This window comes from Pinus tabuliformis, chromosome X, assembly GCF_031772625.1.
Source record: "Pinus tabuliformis cultivar Carrire ecotype Pingquan chromosome X, CPIR1, whole genome shotgun sequence".
Classification (NCBI taxonomy): Eukaryota; Viridiplantae; Streptophyta; class Pinopsida; order Pinales; family Pinaceae; genus Pinus; species Pinus tabuliformis.
In genome coordinates, this window is record NC_142308.1 from 576,185,608 (window position 1) to 576,211,037 (window position 25,430).

The 25,430-nt window shown below is 39.5% G+C and overlaps 1 protein-coding gene across 13 annotated transcripts in view; it reads right to left on the bottom strand.

The window, feature by feature from the left end:
- Positions 1–25,430, bottom strand: part of LOC149141320 (putative protein phosphatase 2C 60) — a 116,848-nt gene that overhangs the window by 34,606 nt on the left and 56,812 nt on the right. For all 13 annotated transcript variants that reach the window (XM_089447389.1, XM_089447384.1, XM_089447386.1 and 10 more), the window contains 2 exons: positions 11,750–11,858; positions 10,382–10,547 (listed from right to left, as the gene is read on the bottom strand). In XM_089447389.1, the coding sequence (XP_089303515.1) occupies positions 10,382–10,547; positions 11,750–11,858 (275 nt within the window). The remainder of the gene's footprint in view (positions 1–10,381; positions 10,548–11,749; positions 11,859–25,430) is intronic.

Genomic DNA, 25,430 nt, shown 5'->3' on the forward strand with positions numbered 1-25,430 from the left:
CCCCGGAATGGACTCCCCAAATTCCGAACTAGGGAGACACTTAAAGTTCTTTGAAACTAGTGTGGATTTCGCTTGAAACCCTTGTGCTCAACAACACTCCAACCCTTGCACTGAATAGCTCCAAGAGTGGTAAAATTCTTAAGTGTAATAGTAAAAATATACCCTAGAGTGCCCCCCCTCCTTGCTTTTAAATAAGCTTGGTCTCATATGCTCTCCTTGGTGGCCCCCACCTTGCCTCCAAAATTGCACTCCCTTTCTAATGGTGTGCATAGCCTCCTTGGTGGCGCCCACTTGCCTCCCAAAATCACACACTCTCTCTCTCTAGTGGTGCGCATTGCCTCCTTGTATTGGCCCCTCTAACCCACCAATGGTATAGCCTCACTCCGATGACTGTTGGCACAACCCCGAGAGTCTTCACTAACCTCCTTAGATAGTAAATTAAAAAATAAGGACATTACATGATATTCTAGGTAACATACGATAAAACAAGTTGCAACATCGGAGTTGAACAAAAGGAAAGTATATTTGCAACCAAGCCCAAAATAAGAGTTCAACAAAATCCCCTTGGCTTCCTAGTTCGAAAATGCACCACCCATTAAAAGCTTCCTCATCCAACTTGGGCATAAGAAAAACAAAAGAAACCAATTGTTCTCTAGACTTTAACATCATTCAAAGTACTCTTTTTTACTAAATAGGATAAAGTTGAAATCATCTTCATCCCAAATAGAGGAATAAGGAATGGCCTCTAGATCCAATCCACTATTTTCTAGCAAGAACTCCATTAATCCATTTGTTACAACCTGCAGGTTCAAAAAATAGGATACCTGCACCAAACTTTGTCAGATAGATGTTATCCCTAGTTGGCTGCAACACCCCCAATGACCAAGTATTAGTCCCTCCACCAATCCCTTCCACCATTTGAAACTCTGAATATGAGAGTAAACTAACCACTAGAACCCTCTTTGACCCATCTAAATCATTCAACTCTAACAAGGGTAATGGTGGTCACTCTTTTGTCGCTTTTGAATCCAAAGTAGCAACACATTCAAGCTTGGCATTCAATGAATAAATCATAGCCCTAACAAATCCATTCATATCTCTAGAGTAAAACTAAAAAAACTCATAATGGAGAACAATTCCTAGATTAATTCCTTACATATGTCATAAACCCAACCATTCTCCCCATTTTCCCACATGAGCAACCTTCCTCTATCCTCAACCCTATGTGCATATACATAGAGATGCTACTCATGCCTCTCTTGAAGTCAAGATCTAGTTGTGCCCAATCACAATAGCCTCGAGTAACCGAGCTACCCTATGCACCCCATTGTAAATAGGTCATACATCTCACACGCATTTGTCCTATCGCACATGTATATGATCTCTCTCACACGCATTTGTCCTATCACACATGTATATGATCTCTCTCACACACCGTCCATGGGCTCTTATGTTAGTAATTCCTAGGCCCCCTTTTTCTTTTGGAAGAGATCAAATATCCCAAGCCACCAAAGGAAATCCTTTTTCCCTTCCTTGTTTTACCCAAAGAAAATTTTGCAACGTCATTTACGGTCTCTTGTAACTTGTTTGTGAATGGAAAGCACAAGCATATTAATAAGCATTCCCTGCTACCACAGTTTTGCCAAGCACTATGAGTTTCCATGCTAAAGGAAGATCTCTATTATACCATGCTTGCATCTTTATTTCATACTTGGTGATCTCCCACTCCCATTGCTCACAAGATTAAAAAACACTACCAAAGGCAATACCCAATTAACTAATAATCTCACTTGGTAGTATCATTCTCCACCTCTTGTTCATCCAGTTAGGTGCTTCATCCTGAATCCTGATTACTATGAATAGTTTCAGTCTCATCCTCACTCAACATAATTGTGTGAGGCTTATAGAAAAAACTATAGACACAACACTATGCCTTCAACAAAGGGTTGGGAAAACTAAGGGGTCAAAATTGAATCATTTGTAAGGTGCAAATTTACTAATTACTCACCACCTAGCAAATAAACTCCTTGGATTTTCCCTTCCATTCTAGCTACTTCTAAATATTCAAGGCCATCTACAACAATTCCATACAAATAGGGAGCTGCAGACAACCCTTATAGATATCCCTAGAGATGGATTGGCCACAAGAGGGTTCCATTCACACAAACCCTAGTTGAAGCCTAGGTGAAAAGAGTTTCCACAACCCTACTGACGAAAGATCCAAATCATAGCCAATTCAACATACATATTCAGAATGATATCTCATTCAATCTATCAAATGCATTATAAAATCTCTTGAAAATGACTTCTACCAAAAGTTATGAGCCCACTCAATGCTCTCTGAAGCCATGATCAGATTTTCAACAATAAATCTTCCTTTTATAATCCATGTTTTCTCTTGTCGAACAACCATCAAACAAGCAAGTTAATCCTTCTAGTTGTTGGGATACTTATTTTCATAAGTTTTACACATTAATTTGTCAACCAGGGCTTGTAAATTTACGAAGTTCAATCACAATATGTGCAGAACAAGTTTTCTAAAGTTATAATCTATTTAATTAAAGGCATACTCCATTATGTTGAGCTTGAACATCGGGGATCCCAGAGACCAACTTCTTCAATTTTGGAAGAGTATCATAATGTAGATGGGCCAACCTTTGGTGCCACAACTCGCTTTGAAGATTTGTATTATGGACCATAGCTAGAAGAGGCCTTCTAGTGACTCTACAGAGTCCTTCAAACCTAGTTCCCAATGTGAAGGCATTTCTCATATAGGATTCAGCAAGCCAAGTGAGTACTTTTCCTTTAATGAATGCAACCCTCATTCCTTTATCCTCTAAAGCAGATATCGAAACCAAATTCTTCTTCAATCCCAGCACATATAATACATCATGAAGCAAGATAGATTCCCTAGAGTTCAAATGAAATTTGACAAAACCAAAACCCTTTACGAGATGAGTGGTATTGTCACCAAGAATAATGTTCAAATTGGTCTCCCTCTCTACCAAATTAGAGAGAACTTTTTTATATCCAGAGAAGTGATGAGTGGCCCCACTATCAACCAGCCAACTATCCCAAGAATCTAGAGGAGATGAACTTGCTAATGCAGAAATAAGAATATATTCAGATTGATTAGTAGCATTGCCTTCATACCTGGAGTTCCTTGACCTCTTTGAAGGACGGTGGCTATCTTCACGATCATCAAGGGAATTTTTTCTTCTTTCATTCCTTCTTCTATCGTTTCTTCTTTCATATGACCTATTGTTGTTGAAGCCACGGTTATTGTTGCAGGACCTTGAAGAGTTTCTTCTTAGAGCATCTCTCTTTTCAAGATAATCTCGAGCATAATGACCCTTTCGATGACAATTGTAACACTCAACATCTCTATCTCGCCTTCTTGAATCCTTGGAATCTCTATTAGATTGAGGAGGTCTTCTTGATTTAAATAGCTTTCTCTTACATTTCTTTGCATTCCTTTTATTCCCTTCAGCGATGTAAGCAGTGGGATCTCCTTCATTTGATCCTTGAATTCTTCCTCTAGATATCATCCTTGATTCTTCTTGAGTGAGTTTTCCAACAAGCTCATCAAATGACGGGAAGTTATTATTGTTGCTTATAGTAGTAATGAAGGTTTCCCAAAAGGGAGGGAGGCCTCTTAGAGTTACAATTACCAATTCCCCGTCAGGTGTGGTTTCCCCAATTCTTTGTAATTGATCTCTAAGATGAGATATCCTCATAATGTATGATTTCACGGATTCTCCTTTGTTCATCTTTGTCTCTTTAAATTGATCTTTCAAAGAGATGATTTCATTCAACCTATTGACTCCATACATGCCAGCTATCTTGTCATACATGTCCTTTGACCTCCTAAAATGTCTAACATAAGCAAGTAGATTATCTTGTAATCCAGCAACTCTAATTTGCTTTTCTTTTAACTCACCTTTCTTATGCTTGTTTTTGACAGCAACAGAAGCATTCTCTGGAGGCTCAAGAACTCTTCCTTGAATAAAGTCCAAAACACCATTATTATCAACTATGATCTCCAACCTAAGTTTCCATGCAGCAAAGTTAGATGAGTCACCCAACTTCTCATGTTCCTTGAAAAAAGAGGATGACAGTTTTACCAAAAGACTTTTCCCTTTTTAGCCAGTCGCTTAGAAAAAATGGATGCTCTTGCTCTAAGTCTCTAGAGCTTGTCTTCACCTCAACTCTGATCCCATGTTAATTTTTCACCAATTGGTTCTATGTTGCAACTATTACTTCAACAATATCCAATAGCATCCAATTTAACAATTTCACTTCTTCAATTATCTAATGACAGTAGAGAAATAGTAGATAGACAAATGCACAATGAAAGACAGCCAAGAGACAAGAGACACAAATTTGGTCAATGACCATGGCAAAACCCACTATGGGGAAACCCTTGCAAATCTTCTTCTTATTACATTGTCTTCAAATGTTCAACAAAGATAGTACATCATCCAATATCAATTCAATATCCAAATAATGTCAAAATGCCAAGCAACTATTCAAGAGAGTGATGGAGTCAATTGTAGTCAAAACTGATCTGCCTGAAGTCTGCTCAAGTCAACAGCAGTCAACTGCTGTCAAAATGTGCCCTAACTAGAGATAGGATAGCAATCAAAATAGTCTTCAAAGGAGCTCGATGTTGGAGAAAATAATGTGGCCTCCTTAGCAGATTGAAATGAGCCCAAAACATATTGATTTAGTGCAGTCAAACCTGGTCAACGTGGAGATGGAGCCTGCGGTCAACCTCTGCAATTAGGGCTTCGGTCAAGGAGCACAAAATGACTTGAATTTGACACCAAAATCTGCAATCTGCTAAAACAAAAAAGATTCTCCCAAAAACGCAATCAAACCATGCCAATTATGCCCAAGTCAACATTGGTCAACGTCTTGTAGTCAGCCCTGTAATTTGGCCCAATCAGAGACAGCCACCTGTACTTCGCATGAGAGAGAGATGTCTTTCACTTTTGAGTTGTGCGAACCAATAGGAGAAGGAGAGAGAAGATGTTTGTTGTGTGAATGAAGTGCCTAATGAGGTTTGACGTCTCATGTATTTATATGAATCCATGTGGGTGAAAATACATGATGTTTGGGCTTCATGAGCCTACATGAAGTTGAAGCCAATCTTGACAATTTGTACATGTGAGGGCTTTAATTCAAAAACATACTTCTCCTTGTCCGATTTGAGTGATCTTTAGGTCGATTTTGTTCCTCTCGAAAAGAGGAATTCTAAGTCACCTAACACGAGGACACAGGACATGTAAGACACAAAAATTCGAGTGTCCAACACGCGCACGTTGACCCCCCAAAACAGGACATGTAAGACACGTTATATATTATTTTATTAATATATATATCTATATATTAAAAATTAGATATTTCTTACACAAATTCTCATTCATGATACAAATTCAGACATAGATCTAGATTTTACATTGTAAATTTAAAATTTGTAAGTTTTACAAAGTAACATTATGCATACAAATACAATTGTGAATCATGACAGATTCATCAATGATCCAATAGGAGAAAGACAAGAAACTGCAATTTTCTCATTAAGTCATCAAAACCAAAATGTGTTACATAGGTAGTAGCAATGCCAATGGAAAATAGAAATAGAAAATACAAAACAACTACAAGTACAATGCAGTAGGTAGCTCATGAGTCATCAACATCATCATCAAAATTAGCATCACTGCCATGGTCACCACTACTTTCCTCTGCTGCATCCTCCTCCTCTGTATCCAATGTCATCTCGCATCTATTGGTGTGGAGGATGACCCCTCAACAATATAACCATCATCAAAAGTGATAGGCTCTAGCACCTCCAAAATGCTCCAAACCCTTTGCTACAAGCTCCCACACACTCACAGCAGACGACACATTCAAGAACAAGTGCCAAATGAGCCCAGGTTAGGCTTTATGGGCTGCGCGACACTTTTTTTGGGGACATGTGTCCCATAATTGGGACACGCAGGACACACTGTCAGGATTCACGTGTCCCTCGAATCCCACCCTCCAGGACACGTCAAACACGCTGAAGGGACACATGTCCCAGTGAATCGTGTCTGATCTGTGGGATACGAGACATGCCAATGGTTTGGACGAATCCGGTTTCTTAGGAGGAATTCAATGCAATGATTATCTCCATCAAGAGAGTTGTCCAAAGTGGAATTTGACCCTAGTTGCATAATTTAACACCATGCACCCTCTATCTGCCTATTATTGCACCAATTGAAGGCCTATTGTTGTTCACACTCAAGGCATCTCTTCTACCATGCATAAGCACTGACATGAATACCCTATCAATGCACCACTACAGTTGGAGAGACTACTATTACCTGCCACTCTACCTTCTCCGCATGAGCTTAGGTATTGGACACACTTTATCTATTAAGCTAACAAGTGTGCCCATGTAAAGAGAATTTACAAAGGTACAAAATTCTAATGATTAGGGTAAGGGAGTTGTCACCCCCTTTGAAGGCACTTAGGTCTCTCTAATCAGTATTATTATTGACACATTTTTTATGGTAGTAGATATAGTGTTTTTTTTGTTCATACATATACATATCTTTGTATTAGAGATTAGATTCGAGTCTTGTCTTGCATAAAAGTCAAGCTATGTGTAGGATCATCTGAGGCATGGATTGTTAGCTTATGAGGTTACTCCAAAGTGTTTTTAGCTAACTAAAAGATAGTTGGGTCTCCTACTCACCTCGAGATGCTTCATGGGATGGCTCAGTTTGGGTGGATGCTTGACCTTGGTTAAAGTGTCAACATGGTGAATTTACCTAAGATGTTACCATGATTGGCATGATGACTAACCCAATAAGTGCACAAAATGGAGTCAATAGCTTGATTAAGAGAGATACCTAACTAGGAGGAGTGTTTTGCACTTGGACTAGAGCACTTCGCACTAAGAGCATAAACCATATGGCATACACATTGTAGGTTGGCTACTTGTCTTGAGGACATTTGGGTGTAGAAGCATACTTCATGGAGGTTGACTATGGACTCAAACACATGTTGAGGGAACGCATTGGAACATAGTAACAACACCAGCACATATGTTGAGGAGCATTCAACATATGAGGACATGTGGCAAACTACTAAAGGAGGAATGCCCTGTAAGAGGATAGTCAGCTGGCGCACCACCATCGAAGAGGGAGTGTTGGGCTAACAACTTGTTGGAGAGTGCATCATGCTTGTAGGGTGTCACCTTGGGGTTTTGTGAAGCCCTATTGTGACACTTGTCATCATTGTATTGTATAGGGCATGATGCAAATTCTAAGAGAAAACATGATGAAGAGAGACTGCTTCACTATTCCTGGAGAATTTGCTCTTGTGAGATGCAAGATGACACAAGGGTTATTTAAACTTTCAAGAAAACCCTAGAGGAGAACATAGCACATGAGGAGTTGATGGTTGACATATAAATGTTGTGGTTCTTGTACTGAAGTAAGAGGAGGTAGTGCTAGGGTTCCAAACCCAAAGAAGGCTTGAAGAAAAGAGTTAATACCTTGGATGGTATTGCAGCCTTGTTCATATATGATGCATGGAAGCTAGGGCAAGATCATGGAGACCCTCGCTTGATGAGTATTGAGCTTGGTGTGATACCTTGCTTGGAAAAAAAAACATGTTTATTGTACTCTTGATGTTCCATGGAGGTCTTGGTGCTTGTATTGGTGCAAAAGTTGAAGACCTATGGTTTGAGGTCTCAAACCCTAGTGTAGACTCGGGCACTATTGCTAGAGTTGTAAGCTATGTACTTGTGTAAAGCAAGTTGGCTTGTGTTTGTAAACCTAAAGGAAGGCAAGAGTGCTAGGGTGGACAGTGGAGAGCTTGGTGAAAGGCCAAGGAGGACTTGGTAGTGTGTATGCTAGCTTGTTAATGATCTTTAGTGGAGTAACCAGCTTTGGTTGGGAGCAATTCCTAGCTAGGAGTTGGTGGCTACGGTTTTCTTATGATTTATGCAGCTATATTATGAAGATCTTGACTTGTACGGGCTTGTATAGAGTTTCTGGTATGTACATATACTTCATCCTCTATATACATATGTAGCATTCCAGCTGTACAAACTTTGTGTATTTGCTGATTTGAATTTCACCTTATGGTAGCAGGTTCTAGTGTTGGTTATGCATGCTGATCTGACAAAATATTCAGCTGAATTTGTTGAGTGATTTAACACATATCTAGAATAATAAAGTTCATATTTACTGCTGTAATAAGTATTTTTAGATCCATCATATGTTTGGAATGTGTGCCCTGAGAACTGAAAATTTGTTCTATTTAAGTACACTTGTTTGGTATTTATTTTCTCGCACTGCCTGGTGAATTGGGTTGGACAAAAGTGAAATTTTTACTGCTATAATTTTATATTTCAGATTCAGCCCTACTGCTGATAGTTCCACAAGATATAGATCGAAAAAACCTCAAGATTGAAGTGAAATTTCTGAATTTGCAATAGAAGTTATATTATCAAAATTTCAAAAAGGATCACTCTTGGAGACCTGTCACAACTCCCTTCTTCAGTCCAAGTAGCTTCAGCACCTGCAATGGCGAATTACAAGTGAATTCCTTCCATTCACTTTGCATTTTCTGCCATTATGGTTTCTATCTCACTAAAAGAATCCTAGTCAATTAACCCTAGCTTTTAATTTACTAATTTGTTAGTAAAACCTAATCTGAAACCTCAGTAAAGTACCCTAATAATCTACAGCCATAGATTAACATAACCAAGATATAAAACCTCAATCTTGGCTCTCCCTCTCTTTTCATCATCTCTTCTCTGTTGCTAGGATTTCTCGGTTTAGACCTAAAATTGAGTGTCAACTCCACTCTCCTCTCCTCCCCTCCTTAGTAGTGTGTGTAGTAGGGTGGTCTTCCATACCTTCCCTCATGCTATGTGTGGTCGCATGAATCTATTCATTCACTACAAGTATGAGAAGGGAGGAGATTGTCATAATTTACAAATGTACACTTATCAGTATCACTAACTATATATAGAGTGAAACATTCTGGTCGAGTGATCAAAGTTAACCAAGTCTCCAATAGGATACAATGATAGAAACTTTTAGAGAAAGAAATCTTCTAAGAGAAGATAAATATACAAGGAAACTTCTAAGAAAGTCCAGACTCCATAGAGATACATGCAACATAAAAATGTACAATAAAATACAATAGGGCATGTAAATTTGGATCATCAATTTCCATACTATCGTTTTCCTCAACGGGTAGCATCAACATACAAAAATCTAGAATTTACCAAAATTGTTTCTATTTGGCATTACATATTGCTGAGGTATTGTTTCAGGCCCCATCAAGCCATACAAAAATCTAGAATTTACCAAAATTGTTTCTATTGGCATTACATGTTGCTGAGGTATTGTTTCAGGCACCATCAAGCCAACAGGTATTGTCTTCCAATATGGCAATAGGTCAAGACAATTCTGCACACAATCAATGCTTTTCTGCTTTGACGACAAAGCTGAAATAATACTTAGAAGCAGCCTTATTGAATACAATACACACGAAGATAAGTTTTACTAGACACAAAAGAACACCCAAGTTAAGGAGAATTAGAAGTGCACGTGGAATATAGAGATACACAATCAACTAAATTCAATCATCGAATACAAATCAATATATTGATATAATAGCTTGATAATTTAGTAAATCACTTTTTGTTCAGTAATGCCACTCAAACATGGCTTCTCATGAAAAGTCCCACTATTCAATAACATATTAAAGCATTAAAACATCAACCTTGATCTCTCTTGATTGATGGGCCTCCTTGATCTGGAGCTCCCCAGGATAACACAGTAAGACCCCTGCAATGTTGGATACTTGACAAAGGACATTCTCATATAATAGATCAGGCCTTCATGGTGATTGAGAACTCAGATGAGTATGTGTCATCTTCTTTCCCCTTTCTTTCGCCCTTGGCATCTTGCTCCAGTGCCAATTGACATGGTCTTGATAATATTTTGCTATGTACTCATTTTATGTCTTTGTCTCTTTCTTTTCTTGAACTAGTCTATTATCTTTTTTAGCATTGTTCTTAGATCTTGTATATTTTCCTATCATTTCTAGTATAGCTATAGGAACTGCTTATGCACTCCCATTATGTATTATCTTGATTACACTCTGTTAGCCCCATTGATCTACTTTCGTAGTCATTCATGGGACATTAATAGAATTATCTTATCTATCATATGTCTTTTCTCAACTCTGAAAATATTTGTTACTAATGTCAAGTATCTTGACAAAATAAGAAGGATTTCTATACATAAACATATATGCAAATATCATAACAATGCCATGGTTGTAAGTAGAGAGAAAATTATTTATGAACCTGTTCAAATGCCCAGTCATCTTCTTGATCTTTATCCTTGTTCTCTATGTTTCTTGGAGAAGAAGACCAAATAAATCCCTCTAATAAGCCAGTAAATTTGTTGAACTTATCCCCAAGTATAGCTAATTCCCTCCAGCCCCTTTGGCCACGCATCATCTCATCCATCCTGCACCAAGAACCATTTAACAAATAATTAAAATGGCACAATTTATTCAAGTTTGTATAGTTTATCCAACTAGATGTCAAATTCTAATAAACAATAATAGCACTACGACACTTTGTGATATAATCCAAAAGCATTATGAAGTGAGCATTCTTAATCTTTGAGGCAAGTGACGGGCACCTATAATTCTAAATAAAGTGGAATATGATGAACCTGACCAATAAGACCTACACACCCTTAAGAAAGAGCATTGTTTGACAAATCCATCAAAAGGAACTACAGAAAATAAGTCAAATAAGTATAAGCTGCATTGATACTTTCTAGAAGTATGATATAGAATATAGCCACAAGGAGTAATTGTAGTGGTAGTGAATGATTGTAGTAGTAGTACAACCAATTATTTAATTCTACTCGTAAAATAAATGTTTGAGATCAAAGGATGAGATCCACTATTCCTTTCCATGAATGCTCCTTCCTTGTGCCCATGATCCTAACCAGACCAATAATTCTACCAGTAAAATAAATGTTTTGAGAACTCTCAAATCAACATCCAAAGTTAAGCAGTGATATTTGTCTATCGAAGCAATGTCTTTCATAAAAGACAAATCTTTATGCTGTCATGGAAACATTTTCATTCTTTCATCAGTGACCTAAAATGTTGAAGAATTGGCATAATATAGTCTTCACATCGTCTGCATATTCTTACTCTTAAAGAAGTTTCCCATTGCTTACAAAAGCTATCATACATGTTCTTGACACGAGATCTGATCTATTCATACATATAATTACCTAATAAGGAATCATGCAATTAAAGTGTAAAAGTTGGCACTAGGATAATTGAACCACCTTATCAAAATAAGAACAATCAAAAATTGACACAAATACCTAAGAGATCACTTCAAATTTAAGCACTAACGTAAATGAAATGTCTCACGATGTACTCAACAGCTTATACACATAAAAACCATCCCCATTTAATAGTAGATGTAGCTTATCCATCAACTAGATCATATACATGCCAAGCTCAATATGATTCATGCATTTTTCATACTCCTTTAAAGATATACAAAAGTATTACTACAAACAATTATTTTTATAGATGATATAAGAAGATCAATACGGCACTTCAAACTTCATAAAAGGAAAGAACAAATACTAATATCATAATTTGAATTTTTCACATTATGAACAAGAGATTGAAGTACCTGTAAAATGCTCTTCGAAGACTTCCACATAAATCACCATTTGTGTAGGCCTCACTCTTCAAAACTTGTGTATGAAGATACTTCGCACAAAACTTCGATACAACTTTACCTGCATATCAACTAGAGTCTTCAGCCACTCTAGATTCCACTAGTCTTTTCATGCAAATAAACTTTAAAGATATCTAAAACACTCTTTCCATGGTGCACCAAAAAATGGCTACTACTTGTCAGTCAAAAAGTATCAGCAAATAATGATTTCACATTTTTCAAGAAGCAAAGAACAACAAAAACATGCATTTTAGAATGAGGGGACAATCATAAGTTGAACTATCCTTCATTTTTTCTACAATGTCAATAAATACACAATACCTTAGGGGTAAAATTTCCCTTGACCTTGAGATATACCTAAAATCCAACCCCAAAAATTATAGGTCAAACCTTATGATTTGCATGCAATGCGGCACTTTACTTCAATGCCTACACTAAAGGAAAAATTTGCATCGCTAATATTCACTTTCTTGGCTAATGTAAGCTATAGCAAATCGTGATTAGGATAAGTACTTCATTAATATACTTGTACCAAAGATAATGTTTATTATGAACACAAGAAGAATATAGAATGGCTTCTTGTCGCCTTAACCCACACCTGGGATTTGTTGAAGAAAATGTAACTAGGTTCAGTTTTCATGACATTGTAATTATGATTTTTGTAAAACAAGAAAATAAATTTATTATTCCTTGCTGCATGGGTTTCATGAGCAAGAGGTTTTATAGATGGCTCCCATTGAGAGCCTTAGGATTTATATTTAAGGTCAAAGAGTCAAAGTCATGAATAAGGAGCTCTTCATGAGCCTATGTAAAATGTATACAAGCCTAGAGCAGCCCTCCAAGACCAAGCACAATCCTCCAAAACAAGCACAAAGAAGTCTGCAAGCAAAACGATAAGGAGAACATCATGTCAGCCTCAAATATATATACAAATGTCATGTCGGCTCATATAAAAGACACAACGGTTCACTTGTTAAAGTCAGCTTAAAAAATGGAGACATAACCACTATTTATACCCAGCTGAGGTATCCGCAAAAACTTAGAATCTCGGACTTGTCTGAAATTTCAGAGGTGTGGTACAAAATCTCGGATGGCCCAGAAAGGACAGTATCTCAGACAGGGTACAGGAGTATAGCATCTCGGTTGAGCATCATAATTACAGTTTCGGTTGAGCAATTCAGATGATCATCATGATTACAGTCTCGACATACTAGGACAGTCTTGGCATATATATCATGATAAGGATCCTAGTACAAGAAGCTCCCAGTTATACACACTAGACATCATTGAAGCATTCAGATATCTCAGTATGGAAGTCTCATCAACATGATGATGATCTCAGTGAGAAGTGCAGTAATGATCTAAGAAAAGATGGAGATATGGTGCAGCAGCTATGTTCTCCTTATTGTGATGATATCTCAGTGAAGGTGCATGAATGATGAACTCGATGAAGCAGCGGTGTTGATGATAATATCAACAGTAAGAAGGATCGGTGACTTGGTCTTAGAGTGGCCTAGTAGGTCAATGGTTATGATCTTGGTGTTCGTCAATTGGAATCTCTATAAGAAGAATTTTGTGCAGGATTTCCTCTCCAAGAGGGAGAGGTTTTGGCCCTGGCTGAAAGCCAAACATCTTGCGTTCTTGTCTCTTTGTTTTTTGTAGCAGTTTGATGAAGTAAACACACACACTAATAATAAGAAGAAGATCAAGCTAAGATAAATTGTAAAAGCTCTTCACAAATTGTTATCAAGCCTAGAAGAACCCTACTAATACTAATTGCCCTAGATTCTTCAGCAAGATTATCATGGAGAAAATCTTTAACTCCACTTGGTGTGGCCTTGGGGGCAAGTTTCAAGTTGAGGCTGTCACTCAATTCTCAACTCCTTCATTTAGGTTTGCTCCTACTCAAAGCCAAGGGGGGAAATCCCCAAAAGATATCTAGGGTTCAGCTAGCTCCAAGCTAGCAAGTCAATTTTCTAAGATTTAATACAAGATGATCAACATACACTTCAAATATAGAGCATCAATTACATTTACAAGCTCAATGAGCACTTGAAGAAAAATATTCCAAAAAAAGATACACTTCTGCAAAAGAAAGCTTCGAAAGAAGAAAAAATGCCGCAAGAGATACATGCTTCCAAAGTAAATGGTAAGCTATAACTTCAGCAAGTGCCACAACTTAAAAATGCATGAAAATGAAATAAATGCTCATCAACTTAGAAAATACTTTACTTAATATGATGCTTGAAAAATAAATAAATGACAATTTCCAAACACAAGCTCAAATATTGATGTTGCCTTGTAGTGTACCTATATTTGAAGTGTATGTTCATCATCTTGTATTAAACCTTAGAAAATTGACTTGTTAGCTTGGGTCTAGCTTAACCCTAGATATCTTTTATGGACTCCCCCCTTGGCTTTGAGTAGGAGCAAACCTAGATGAAGGAGTTGAGAATTGAGTGACAACCTCAACTCGAAACTTGCCCCTTGCTGTCATCCAAAGTGTACACCTAAGGTTCAACACTCAGAGTAGGGGTTATCACTTATTCCATACTCACTTTGTTTAAGCTCTCTCCTAGACAAGCTATGGGGGTAGTCCCTGAAGATGGATGAAAGAGGAAAATTTGTTGGAACAAGAAGTTCTAATAGACTAAGGGCAAAGCAATCACTCCTCTAGGCAACTTGATTTGAATTTAATTGACAAGTGAATTATTATTATTGAGCAATGTGAATTATTAGAGATAGATTTGATTAAATTGATATGACACTTAACAAGACAAGCAGTGATGAGACCAGTGCCTTAATGATAATGCTCAAATACAAATTAAAGTACTTGCACAAAATAACTATATCTCAAATTACGAGAGAAGCAATGCTACAAGATAAAATTCGTACGAGAGATCAAAAGATTACAACTATATATGTGAGCAATAAGAGATAAACTTGCAAGAGAAACAAGACTTGTACTTCAAGTAAAATGATATTCAATATAAGGTTCACAAGTAAACAAATTGAGCTCACGATTCCAATTATAGATAATCAATTGAAATGCAAAATGAAGATGCAAGATCTACCTATGTGGGATGCAAGATCTTGGTTGATTTTAATTATATGCCTATTCTAAGGTGAAAGTCTTGTCCTCAATTATTTTGAAACAAGTCTTAGAACAAGGTTGTTGGGAGAACTGTTGGGGAAGGAGGCTAAGGCCTCATTAACAATCCTACCTAGGAGTTCTAGCAACCCAAGTGCCTTCATTCCTACAAGGGACTCAGCCACAAGAGAACTGCAATGTCACTCATTTTAATCGTTGCCTAAGGGTCAAGTTTCTCAAATTGGATATGAAGAAGGTTGCCCTATCTCTCTATTAACCAAGCTTATGCTTGGCGATAAATTTTAAGATGCAAATGCAAATGCTTCAATGAGATTCAATGACAATGATACTTCAGTAAAATAAAGAGCCAATTCACTTATAATCAAGATTCACAAGATTAGCTTACAATAATGATCATTGAAGCAAATAGAATGTTATTCAATGAAACAGTAGAAGAGCGATTAGATTAGATGTTGGAGCAATATCTCACAATGCCTTTAACAATAAATGCTTCTTAAGGTGGCTTTACTTATATTAGACAATGGAAATAAGTAAAGATATATGATCAAAGCACTGTTGAATGACGGAAAATGAGATTGCTAACAAGATTAGAAAGAGACTACTTAAAATATTCAACTTGCAAATGAAACCAAAGACAAGAACAATTCCAAATGCAAAAGATCGAGTAGCTAATGAATGCAACTAAGAGATGTGATCTAAACTCACAATGCAAGAGAAACAAGTTAGTAATCTAGATCTAAGAGAAAAGGAAAAGAGAAGAAGGCCTCCCTCTTAAATAAGGAGGCAAGATACCATGGGATAGAGATCCCAAGCACCCTCAAGCACGAGATTTTATTTTATTTTTACAAGAGAAGAAGTCCTTTTGAGAGAGGGAAAGGACTTTTCAATCTGAAGGAGGATTACAATGATGAAAGAGAACATCACAACCCAACCTCCTAAAGATGCAAAGATGAATCAGATCAGCTATCAATTATACCTCAAAACACCTCAAACAAGGTTGATCCAACCCTCAAGGGCACTCGGCCTTCAACAAAAGATTAACACCAGTCACAAGAGAGCCCAAGGCTTGAGGAGGAAAGCCTCCAAAACCTTACGATCAACCCAAAGGATTAATGACCAAAAATTATTTAAAATTTTATTAAAAAAAATTATGATGATTCTCTTAAGATCAAGGCTCAAATTCACTTCAAAAAAATTCATTTCCTCCAATATTGTCAAAACCTTTTTCTTCGGTCAAGGAAAAGAGTCCTCGGTCTTGGAAAAAGAGGCCTAAAGAGTATGTGGCTTCCCTAAAAATTATGCAAATGATGTCAAGCTTTTTAAATCAATTTTTATGCCAAAAATATGTGGAGAAACCCTCAAAATTTATGTTGAAACACCTACAAAGGCAAAAGGGTTGGCAAATAAAATTCAATGGCAAAAGAAATAAAACCCTAGAGGCTTGCAGCGCAGGGAAAAGAGCCCTAGAATGCCTGCGGCCGACAAGAAAGAGCCTTAAAAAATTTTATGAACCACAAAAATGATACCCAAACCCTTCTCGATTCCATGAATGACCCTTCAAGGCTAGTGGCTAGCTCAAACAATGAGGTCTGAAGAAAATGCTAGCCAAAACCCGAAGCGAAATCCTTATAAATTTTGCAAAAAACATTAGAGGTGAAATCCCTTGAGAAATTAGATCTTGAGGCAAAAGAAGCCATCAAAACCCTTGTGGCCTTCCAGAAAAGGCTAGACAACCCTTAAAAATAATCCGTTGACCTCCAAAACCCTAGTCATCTAGGCTAAGAGGCTAATCCTAGCTTCCAAAATTGATATTCTTCAAAATCTTGATGGGATCAAACTTGCAAACAATATATACAAATAGATAAAATATATACAAGGTCAGATGGAAATATATACACAAGATCTATTAACAAATTTAATAATACAAGCTCTTTAAGTAGCAAATCTATTCATCAAAGCTCTAAAATAATTTTTAAAAGATTTTGAAAATATTTTAAATTTAGATCTAGAGAAAATGGTAAGGAAAACCCCTTTTCTTATTTGAATGATAAGTCTTCAAGTGACCCACTATGGGTTCTTCAACTTCTATGCTTGGCTAGTTGGTTAATTCAACTAAGAATGTCCCCAAGTATCCAAGATCTGATCAACAAAAATATTTCTACACACTTGAAAGATAATTGTTAGATCCACAAAGATTTGGATAGCACAATGATAGAGGAGTCTAAGGGTTTAACCAAAAACCAATAGATCTGCTCCACCTAGTGTGTTTCTCCAAATCTAAACAATGATGCAAGGTAACTATACACCAATGAATCTTCAAGAGCTAATGGAAATAACAATGTGAAGCACTAGTATAACATTAAACACAAGAGATCAGAGAGATTATACCATATCATTGAAGAATAACACCATAATTTTTCCCCAAAGACTTTTATTTTATTGCCCAAAAAATATTACAATGATAGCAGAGCTTCACTGACCAAGAGCTCAAGATTACATGATGATACAATGAGGAGTTTAGAGCTTCCTTATATAGAAAAAATGAGAGCATGAGAGCCTCCAAGTGGAAAAAATTGCGAGTTGACATGATCCATGGCTTGATCCTCTTCAAAAATATCTGAACCTTCAATTACCGCTGCACAGATCTCCACGACTTCCTTGATTGATGTGTTGGATGGACCAATATTTGGCCTCAAGGTGGTTTTGGACCACTGGAAAATCTTCAAAAATAATTTTCTTGAAATTTCCTCCTTCAAAATAAACACTTAGACCAAAAAAATTGATTTTCCTTGAGAAAATATTTTGTGATATTCCTGCTTAGTGTTTCACTAAGGGAATATCGAAATTTTGATCAATTTTGGCACTCACATTATCTCACTTAGGAAAAAGGGGGCCTAGGGGACCCATATGTGATTTATGGCCTTAGAGGCACTCCAACTATTGGCTCAACGAAATATTGTGGCTTTGGTGGAACGTGGGTGCCACCATGAAGGCATTTTCAGCCCACAACAAGAATATGCTTTCATTGGCTTGAAGAAGGTGGGTGGAAGTCAATGTGGGCCCACATGGGCAGCTTTAGAGGCAATTCGATAAAAAAGGGAGGAGCTCTCATTTTTTGTCATCATTCATCATTTTTTACTTTGTCTTTGACAAGAGCACGCTTAAGCAGTGAGCCGAGTTTGCATGTGTTGTTCAGCACAACGGTTGTTTCCGAGCAGAAATCCCAACCCTTGCTTCGATGGACTTCAAGTGCCAGCGCAAGGAGGGAGTTCTTCTTCAGCATAATCCACAACAACAACAGGAGGTCGATTTGCAGCAGCAAAGAGAGCCACAGCAGCGCAGGGACTGCGTAGTCATTGATAAAGGCATTTTGGGAGTGTGGGGAGATAAGGGAATTTGAGGTGGAGAATTGGTGGGAAGGCTTGGGAAGCCTTCTAACAGGGTTTGTAGGTATTTTGGAGGCATTTCAGCAACAGATCATTTAGGAGGCCAAATTTCCCAGCTGGAGAGCTAGTCAAGCTCAAGGGGGTCGAAATTCCAAGGTCAAGCTTTGGCCAAACCCTTCGTGGGTTATTCTGGGTTTCTTGAGTAGAGGCCAGGATTAAATTCCTGGAATTTTCTAAGCAATAGAGAGGGCTCTAGCAACTCTTCATTTCAAGCAGCAGCACCATTTTCTGGGTTTTACAGTGCAGCAGTTGGGCCGAATTGACAAGGCTTGAAGGAGGGTGATTCAGGGATCATTGAGGGCTTTGCTAGCTTGCTAAAAGCAAGCCCAAGTGCACACATTCCAGCACCTTGATTGTACACCTTTCCCATTTAATAAAATGAGTAGACAGCGCTGTTGTGGAAGCATTTTCGTGGTTTGATTGTTTGTTTCGATTTTTGTGATGTGTTGTCTATTTTGCTTTGATTATTTACTGTTAATTTTCCCTTAAGGATATTATAGTGGTATCAAAGTTGTAGACTTGGCACAGCCTGTGGCAGCAATGCAGTCTATGACACTGGCGGATAGGCGGAACGTGACATACCAGAGACAGAGGTACAGGAGCAAAGAACGGCAGTGAGAGATCACCCCTTATCCCATGGCGACAAAACCAGAGGTAGAGAAACCCAACATGGGGGATAACGAGGGAGACAAAAGGGATGAGGAGAAGGAGTTTGCCCAACTCCTACTGAAGGCAATGTAGGATTTGTCTCGGAACATTGAAAGGATGGGGCAGCGAAATAGCAATGGCAACAAGGGCAAAGGAGTCCAAGGGGATTTCCACAATGGAGATGGGTTTGACACATCACACCACCATGCACCTCTCCATGTCAACATGCCAGTGGTCCAAAACACACCCCCTAGATCCACCATTCCCACGTTCCTACAATCTAGAGCAGGAGGGCAACCAGAGCAAGAGGAAGCACCCTATGGAGACTACTTCCTGGAGTATCAGTATTATGGGCCTAAATTTGGGAAGGCCATTACTTTCAAAGATTTCTACCAGTGGAAAAGCAGTAACAAGTCCAAGGGACAGAATGGAGAAAGTTATGGGAAGGGAACAGACTTGCAATGCATGGTGGGGAGGCTATTTCTCCCAACTTCTGATGGGTCCTCCAAGAGCTCGGCCAAGGCCTAGGTCGAGAAGTTGGATGTCTATTTCCAACTAAACCAAATGATAGAAGGTGAGGCAATCAAGATTTCCACGTTGCACTTGGAAGGGGAAGCCCACGACTGGTGGTTCCACGATTGACCACGTTGGGGCATGCTAGAGTGATTGCCTATGATGAGTTCACCAGGAGGGTGTTGGAGAGGTTTGAGAGGAAGGATCCAAAGGAGTATTTTGGGGAGCTGACTAAGCTCAGGCAGACCAGGAGTGCAGAAACCGACATCTCAGAGTTTCTGCGTTTGTCGATGATGGCCCCAAACTTGTTAGAGTCTAGGAGGATTTTCATGTTTGTCGATGGGCTAGCAGAGCCATTACGTGGATTGGTGAGGTCCAACAGGCCCACTACATTGCAGGATGTCATAGGGAGAGCCCGAGACCTACAGGATGCCCTACCCAAGACAAGGGCACCATTTCCCCCTAGACAGGGCTTCCAGCAGAAGGGGAAGGACAACAGGGCCCCACCACTGAGGGCCAATCAAGGGCATGCACAGCTGGATGATGAGACTAGAAGAGACCTCAAGTAGAGGAAGTTGTGCTTCACTTGTCAAGAGCCATGGGCACCAGGCCACAGGTGTGCAGCAGGCAAGGCTCACTATATAGAGGTCTTCTCTGACAGTGATGCAGAGGAGGAGACTTATTTTGAGATGTTGGGAGAGGAAAGTGCAGCACCACCAGGAGGAGGGGGAGGAGGACCACCACCAAGGGGAGTTTTTTTCGCACCTACTGGAGGGGTACTTGCATCATTGCGAGGGGTACCCAAATTTTTGACTATGAGGATCTGAGGCATTGTTCAGGGGTAGCATGTCTCAGTACTGGTGGACAGTGGGGCTACCCACAACTTCATTGATGTGCAGCTGGTTCAGAGGAGGGGCATCACAACTGAGGAGTTCGAGGGATTCTCAGTTCTTGTGCCTGGGGACAAGACCATGCAGTGCACCTGCTATGTGCCAGCTTTGACAGTGACCATGGGGAATTACTCCATGATAGATCATTTCTTTGTGGTGGATGTACCGGACACCAACGTTGTGTTGGGAGTCCAGTGGCTCTATACACTGGGCAGAGTCACGACAGATTGGAAGAAGCTGGAGATGGAGTTCGTAGGGCCAGATGGCAAGACCGTGTTGCTTCGGGGGATGCACTCATACCCCCCACAGATTGTCTCAGCCCACAAGATGGAGGCTAACCTGAGACATGGAGCCATCGAGTGGATTGTGGAGTTGAGGATCTTTGTGGATTTGAGGATCTTTGAGGATGGGGGAAAGCCCAAGCCACCACATCCGAAGATACATGCCATTCTTGATAGGTATCCAGTGGTGTTTAGGGACATACCACCGGGATAACCTCCTGACAAGGGGTTTGAGCAAATCATTGAGTTGGAGCCAAGGGTGCAGGTCGTCATCACCGCCCCTTATCAACATCCCAAGGTTTATCGGGATGAGATTGAGAGGGCCATCCATGAGCTATTGGCACTAGGACACATTAGACCCAGCTCTAGCCCTTTTGCTTCATCAGTTGTGCTGGTGAAAAAGAAGGATGGGTCCTTACAGATGTGCATTGATTATAGGGCTCTCAACAAGAAAACGTTGAAGAACTGCCACCCTATTCCCTGTATAGATGAGCTGATGGATGAGTTGAGGGGAGCGAAGTTCTTCTCGAAGATTGATTTGAGGTCGAGGTACCATCAGATCCAGGTGAGGGACCAAGATGTCCCAAAGACAGCATTCTGGTGCCACTATGGGCACTTTGAGTTCCTGGTTATGCCCTTTGGGCTGACCAATGCACCTACCACATTCTAGTCATGCATGAACCACGTGTTTCATGGGCAGTTGAGGAAGTTCGTGTTAGTGTTCTTTGACGACATACGAATCTACAGTCAAACGTGGGAGGAGCATTTACAACACCTTGAGACAGTACTGTGCATCCTGGAGGAGCAGCAGTTCTATGCCAAATTGTCCAAGTGCGAGTTTGGGCTGACTGAGATGCTCTACCTTGGGCATATCAATGGGGAGGATGGTGTCAGAGTGCATGAGGATAAGGGCAAATAAAAAAAAAGCCGAAGGGAAAATAAAATAAAAAAGTCACATACTCCCATAAGTGACACCAAAGAACCCTTTTTCGACCCAAATGGGTCACTATCTTAATCACAAATTTATTGTAGCCTTTTCTTCAAAACATTGCATTTTTGCCCTTGTACCATCAATAATAAAAAGCCATTAATTAATGATGCAAAGGATCAAGGATTACAGATGGATCGAATATGCATCCGAAAAAAGCATCATAAAGATGCATCCTAAAAAAAGAAAAAAGAAAAAAAAAATTATGCAAAAAATTTATGATGCATCCTTATTAATGATGTTTTCTTTATTTATGATGCATCCTTAAATAACGACCAGTATCGGGTGATAAATGAAGTGATCTACTACCGAGATCGGATTTACTTGGTACCCGACTCCCCACTGAGGGAGAAGATTCTGTAGGCTGCCCATGATTCAACACTAGCAGGGCATAAGGGGTTTACGAAGACATATCGAACCATTGGCGAGCGCTTTGCATGGAAGGGCCTCAAGGAGGACATCTAAGGCATATACGAGAGTGTGACACATGTCAGTGAAACAAGGGAGAGTAGACACACCCCGCTGGTCTATTATAGCTGCTTCCCATTCCAGAGGGAAAACGGGAAAGCATATCAATGGATTTCATCACTGAGTTGCCCACAGTACAAGGAAAGGACTACATATATGTGGTGGTGGATCGCTTGACGAAGTACGCTCATTTCTTTGCCATTCCAGCCCGGTACTCGGCCTCACAAGTGGCCGAATTCTTTTTCGGGGAGGTATTTCGGCTATATGGTCTCCCCAAAACCATTGTTAGTGACCGGGACAGCAAGTTCATGGGTGGGTTTTGGCAAGAGTTATTTAGATTGGTGGGTATGGAACTCACCCCGAGTACCAGTTACCACCCATAGATGGATGGACAAACGGAGATAGTTAACAAGTGGTTGGAGGGCTACTTGCGTAACTATGTGATAGGGCAGCAGAAGGCATGGATACGATGGCTGCATTTGGGGGAATACTGCTACAACACTACGCATCACATGTCTATAGGTATGTCACCATTTCGAGCCCTATATGGTTATGATGCATTGTCTTTTGTTGACGTTATGTTTGGAGACAGCAAGGCCCCAAGGGCCAAGGACTGGATATAGGAGAGCCAAGACATCTTGAGGGCTCTAAAAGACAACTTGCCAATGGCCCAGAATCAACACAAGCTTTATCCATATAGGGGCGGAGTTGAGAGGCAGTTTGAAGTTGGGGACTTGGTCTTTTTGAGGCTCCAACCATACCAGCGGTCTATGCTTAAGCAGAAGGGGGCTGAAAAACTCAAACCCCGATTCTATGGGCCCTATCGTGTTGCTCGGAAGATGGGGGAGGTAGCATATGAGTTGGAGCTACCACCGGGGAGTCGGGTGCACAACGTTTTTCATGTGTCTTACTTCAAGAAGGCACTAGAGCAACAAGTCACCACTACTATAGAGTTACCCCTATGGATCATGAAGGTCATTTGGTGTTGGAACCAGAGGCCATTTTGTATTCCAGAGAGAGGCACCTACGTAATAGGGTCATCAAGGAATTTCTGATTCAATGGAGGAATCTACCAGATGAGGATACCACCTAGGAGGGAGAACAGATACTGTAGCATCCTTCTTTGCAATTCCTTGAGGACAAGCATCGTTTTGGCGAGGATGGTTGTGATATTCTTGCTTAGTGTTTCACTAAGGGAATATCGAAATTCATATCAATTTTGGCACTCACATTATCTCACTTAGGAAAAAGGGGGCATAGGGGAACCATATGTGATTTTTGGCCTAAGAGGCACTCCAACTATAGGCTCATGAAAAATTGTGGCTTTGGTGGAACGTGGGGGCCACCACAAAGGAATTTTCAGCCCACAAGGAGAATATGCTTTCATTGGCTCAAAGAAGTTGGGTGGAAGTCGATGTGAGCCCACATGGGCAGCCTTGGAAGCACTTCGATAAAAGAGGGAGGAGCTCTCATTTTTGGTCATCATTCATCATTTTCAAATTTGTCTTTGACAAGAGCACGCATGAGCAGTGAGCCAAGTCTGCATGTGTTGTTCAGCACACCATGTGTTTCCGAGCGGAAATCCCAGCCCTTGCTTCAGTGGACTTCGAGTGCCAGCCCAAGGAGGGAGTTCTTCTTCAGCATAATCCACACCAGCAACAGGAGGTCGATTTGCAGCAGCAAAGAGAGCCATAGCAGCGCAGGGACTACGCAATCATTGATAGAGGCATTCCGGGAGTGTGGGGAGATAAGGGAATTTGAGGTGGAGAATTGGTGGGAAGGCTTGGGAAGCCTTCTAACAGGGTTTGTAGGTACTTTGGAGGCATTTCAGCAGCAGATCATTCAAGAGGCGAATTTCCCAGCTAGAGAGCTAGTCAAGCTCAAGGGGGTCGAAATTCCAGTGTAAAACTTTCACCAAACCCTTCGTGGGTTATTCTGTGTTTCTTGAGTAGAGGTCAGATTAAATTCCCAAAATTTTCTGAGCAATAGAGAGGGCTCTAGCTGCTCTTCATTTCAAGCAACAACACCATTTTTTGGGTTTTACAACGCAACAATTGGGCCGAATTGACAGGGCTTGAAGGAGGGTGATTTAGGGATCATTGAGGACTTTGCTAGCTTGCTAAAACAAAGCCCAGGTGCACACATTCTGGCACCTTGATTGTACACCTTTCCCATTTGATAAAATGAGTAAACAGCACTGTAGTGGAAGCATTTTCATGGTCTGATTGTCTATTTCGATTTTTGTGATGTGTTGTCTATTTTTCTTTGATTATTTACTATTAATTTTCCCTTAGGGATATTACATATTTTCCTTCTGGCTCAACGAATTTTTTGTGGGTCTTCTCTACCTTGGAAATGAAACTTTTTCTTCATTTTGAATTTAATCCCTTTTTGGAAAGTGTGCATTCCCCTTTTAATTGGCGGAGGAAAAAAAACTCCCTAGAGTGAAACTCTTTGGCAAAAATCATAGGCTTACCTAGATGTTTTACATCGATTTATAGACATACTAGAATCATTTTTACATCAAGACCAACAAGGCAGCGGAATTTGGATTACATTATGATGACCAGAAGTTACAAGATGATGATGAAATCTACGGAAAAAATAAAATATAAAAATAAAAATTGATTGCTCTGCACTATACTCTGCTCAAGGAGTGGTTGACACATGAGTGGTCAACACCCCCAAGGCCACACCAAGTGGAGTTAAGGATTTTCTCTACAATAAACCCCAAATGTGGGTTAAGGAGGCAACATTTTTAGTGCCTAAGCAAGGGTGAGGTTTGGGGAAGCAGTTATTTTGGAACCTATTTTAGAACTTCAGACTAGCTTAAAATTTACCAAGATAATCTCATCACACTACAAGACGGAATCAATATTTCAGCTTGTGTTTGGAAATCTTCATTTATTTATTTTTCAAGCATCATATTGAGTATTTAAGTATTTTCCAAGTTGATGAGCATTTATTTCATTTTCAAGAATTTTTAAGTTGTAGCACTTGCTAAAGGTATAACTTGTCATTTACTTTGGAAGCATCTATCACTTGTGGCACTTTTTCTTCTTTCCAAGCTTTATTTTGCAGAAGTATATCTTTACTTGGAAAATTTTAGCAAGTATTGACATTTGGGCACTAGTCTTATCTCGCCATATTTATTTTGATGCAAGTGCTCATTGAGCTTGTAAATGTAATTGATGTTATATATTTTAAGTGTATGTTGATCATCTTGTATTAACTCCTAGAAAATTGACTTGCTTGCTTTGAGTTAGCTAAACCTTAGATATCTTTTA